At 45.3% G+C, this 3,960-nt stretch overlaps 1 protein-coding gene across 1 annotated transcript; it reads right to left on the bottom strand.

Moving 5' to 3' along the window:
• Positions 1-266: 266 nt before the first annotated feature.
• LOC131240313 (cytochrome P450 71AU50-like) lies at positions 267-2,540 on the bottom strand. Its single transcript, XM_058238441.1, has 2 exons — positions 1,517-2,540; positions 267-1,094 (listed from the first exon to the last, which is right to left on the bottom strand). The coding sequence occupies exons 1-2, from the start codon at positions 2,405-2,407 to the stop codon at positions 462-464; spliced, it is 1,524 nt and encodes a 507-aa protein (XP_058094424.1). The 5' UTR covers positions 2,408-2,540; the 3' UTR covers positions 267-461.
• Between the last annotated feature and the right edge of the window lie 1,420 nt (positions 2,541-3,960).

The following is a 3,960-nucleotide window of genomic DNA, read 5'->3' as shown; positions in this document are numbered from 1 at the left end:
TCCTTACTCTTGCTCGGGTGGTGGACTCGCGGGTGGTGAAATTCCACTAGCGTGAGTGTGTGGGGGTGTGTGTGCGTGCGTGTAAAATGATAAAAAAAATGTTTTAAAAAAAAAAAACAAAACAGAAGTTCAGTAGCTAATCCGCGACCCTTCATGAAAAAATAGCATGCTGATGGCCGCAATCATATCTGAAAGGCACAGTGACTCGACCAGACACGTACGAACTGAGTTGAGTCGTGACTTCCCGAGTTACGGCTGAGCAAGGATTGGGTCTAATCGATTGTCTACTCATATGAGTCACATCAAACCTGTTCAATCCCTGAAACCATGTCGGAAATAATGTATTTTAACGGCACAACATAACCACGGATGGTTAGATTTAACCATGATCAACTAAAGATAAACACATAAACGTGCCAGCAGTCACACGTACCACACACATACAACCCACAAACTACGTCTCAATTCACGAACTGTTGTTTAAGGCGAAGACGGTAAGTCGGGATAGCCAGTAGAGAATTCGCTCTTGGGATCACAAGGGAAAACCTCTCGCTCATGTCCAAGTCATCAGGCCGCACGCCGTTTGGAAGCTCCCAATCGAAGCAATGGATCAACTGGGCTACAGCGAGTCGAACCACCGTGACGCCCAACTGCATACCGGGGCAACCTCTGCGTCCAGACCCAAATGGTAGAAGTTGGAAGTCATGGCCCTTGACGTCTATGCTAGCTCCAATGAACCTCTCTGGGTAGAATTCTCCAGCATTCGGCCATGCATTCGGGTCCCGCCCGATCGCCCATGCGTTTATGATGACACGGGAGTTTTTGGGTATGTAGAAGTCGTTTACCATGCAATCCTCCATGGCTTCATGAGGGACTAGCAATGGGAGCACTGGATGAAGCCTCATGGTTTCCTTCACAACCATGTCCAAGTACTCCAAGTTGGTCAGGTCCGATTCCTCGACCATTCGATCCATGCCCACCACACTATCTAACTCTTCTTGGACTTTCTTCAATACACGCGGATGCTTGATGAGCTCCGAGAGGGCCCACTCAATTACAGTGGCAGATGTGTCCGTTGCACCCACGAGCATTTCCTACAAATTTAGAAGATGGTTAATTTCAAGTCCATGGCCCATTCTCTGTAAAACCTACTAAACAAATGGTTTGGATCTTGTCCACATGCTATCTGGCCACAATGTTTCACAGTGAAATCGTGTGGAACAACAATTAACATGATTTACTGGGCCTCACCATGGAATTACTTGTTGGATTGGGCATGTGAGGCTCAGTAATGGGTGAATCCTGTATATCATCTTCTTCCTAGCCTCTTGTATTCTAATGGTATGGGAGATGGATTAGAGGAGGTAGGGATAACATCTCATCCTTAATTATCCCAACCGACTCATTTAATCCTCTCTGATTCTCTTTTTAAAAAGAGAGAATTCAATGAGAAGATATCTATACGTTTGATCCTGCCTTTTGTTGATTGGACCTGCTCGATTTTCCATTTACTTACCAGGATTATTGCCTTGATATTGGTCCGGTCGATTTGAAATTCGTTGTTGTTGGACTCCATGAACGACAGCATGAAGTCGACGAAGTCCTTCTGATGCCTTATCTCCCTGTCTTGCAAGTGCTCGTCGATGATCTTGTCAAAGAAGTCGCTAAAGACCTTATTGATGGCCTTCATTCGGCGACGAATCCCTTGGACATCAAGTGCCCCAGCAAAGGGAATGTATTCCGCAGCATTGAAGGATCCGATCAACACCAAGAGCTCATTGACGACTGCTTTGAAGCCCCGATTATCCAAGTTCTCCTCCATGTACTTCCTACCAAACACCATCCTACATGTCATCTGCAAGTAGAAAGATGCCACCTTAGCGCTAACGTCGACGGCAGTGTGGGCACGAGCGCTGTCCATGAGTGTCTCCACAAGCAGGCTCAGCTCTTCTTTCCTCATGGATCTGAACGACTCGATCTTGAGGTTGCTAAGCAGCTCTAGGGTGCACAACTTACGAACGTTTCGCCAGTAGGTTCCATATGGCGAGAAGGCCAGTCCCTTGCAGTTGTAGGAGATGTACTTGCCGACCTCGGTGATGGGTCGGCTGGCAAACACGAGATCGTGCTTCTTGAGGAACTGTTGGGCTGCCTGAGGGGATGAGACTATCACTGCTGGAACTAGGCCGAGACGTATGTGCATGATCGGGCCATACTTCATGGCCAACTTATAGAGGGCTTGATGAGGGAGGTCACCCAACATGAGAAGGTTGCCGAGGATGGGAATACCTGGTGGGCCAGGAGGTAGCCTACCTTTGCTTCTCTTTGTACCAAAGAGATAGATAAAGGACCAAACCCCAACTAGTAATGTTATCCATAGAAGAGCAATCCAAGCAGAGATGGGAAACATGGAGAATGGAGACTGGAGTTTGGAAGTACAGGACTTCTCTCTTCTTCCTTGAGTTAAAGAAGGTAGGTGGTGATGTTAATTATGACAGATATGCCATGGAATTTGGGAAGGCGATTGGCTAGTGTACCACACACCAGCTATATAGCTGCTGTAGGTACGTGTCGTGAGAAGACGAGCACCGACGCCCCTCGAGCTCCGAGTTGTACGAACGGTTCAAAGGAGATCAAAGTTACGTGGGCCCCACAGTGATGTATTTATTATATCTACATTGTCCATCTATTTTTAGCGATCATTTTAGAGCATTATTTAAAAAATGAATCATATCCAGAGATCATCTGAACCACACCACAGATAGCAACGGAGATAAATGATTTTCACCGTTAAAAAATTCATATGCCCCACCGTAACGTTATTTTCCATCCAATCTGTTCATGAGGTCTCGGAGAGTTGAATGAAGAGGAAAAACAAATTTCATACTCATCCCAAACTTACCCCAAAAAGGGTTTCATTGGTAGACGTTCAATCCTCCACTGTATTCTGCAGTGTGGTATGGTTGATAGCTAGATCTTTCTTATTTTTCAACTAAAGCCTTGAGACGAGCTCATCCAATAAATAGAAGGCTTGAATATAATAAATACCTCATAGTTAAACCTACGGAACTTGCTAACGTGAATACAACTGCTCTCTCTCTCTCTCTATATATGTATATATATGGGTAAAGGTACTGTGCACTCGACCTCATCAAAAGCTCCCATGAGTTCGAGGTGTGTGGGCCTCACCGTGATGCATGTCGACCATCAACACCGTGCATTTGATGGGTCCCCTTTAAATCATGAGATATTCCAAAAATTAGCCGTCTACGGAACTCAGGTGGGCCATACCATCTAAAATCATGTGAACACATGCCAAAAACATATAAAAGCACTTGGTGAGGCCAATCTGAGTTTTGAATGCTGCTAAAACTTAGTCTAAACCCTCATCCAAGTGGGACACACATAATGAATGGGCTGAATTTGCAAACCACATCTCAGTAGGCCCAAAAAATGATTATGAATGTTTTAATGGTGCACGGCCCCTCTCCACTTCTGTACATGGTATGGCCCACACAAGTCACGAATTGACTTGATTTTTGAGACTTAGGCCCACAATGGAATGGTGCATCTGACTAATGAGGTAAATGTTCGATACGCATCATGGTGGAGCCCACATAGCTCAATCTCATGGGACGAACTCGTGAGGTTGAGCGCATAGTACCCTTTTCCTATATATATATATATGGAAAAGGTACCATGCGCTCAACCTCATGATAAGCTCCCGTGAGGTCGAGCTGTGTGGGCCCCACCGTGATGCGCGTCGACTATCAACACCATGCATTTGATTGGTCTCTTTTAAATTATGAGATATCTCAAAAATCAGTTATATACGGAACTCAGGTGGGCCATACCATCTAAAATCATGTGAAGACACCATTAAAACATATAAAAGCACTTGGTGGGGCTCACCTAAAATTTGCATGCATCTGAAACTTGGTCTGAACCTCATCCAAGTGGGAC

Source organism: Magnolia sinica, chromosome 3 (assembly GCF_029962835.1).
Source record: "Magnolia sinica isolate HGM2019 chromosome 3, MsV1, whole genome shotgun sequence".
Lineage (NCBI taxonomy): Eukaryota > Viridiplantae > Streptophyta > Magnoliopsida > Magnoliales > Magnoliaceae > Magnolia > Magnolia sinica.
Note: the sequence above shows the minus strand (reverse complement) of the source record. Positions and strands in the feature narration are given on the sequence as shown.

Excerpts from the sequence above, each read along its gene's own strand:
- LOC131240313 (XM_058238441.1), bottom strand. The coding sequence starts at position 2,407 with ATGTTTCCCATCTCTGCTTGGATTGCTCTTCTATGGATAACATTACTA. Across the intron at positions 1,095-1,516 it reads ATATCAAGGCAATAATCCTG|GAAATGCTCGTGGGTGCAAC; the intron begins GTAAGTAAATGG and ends CTAAATTTGTAG.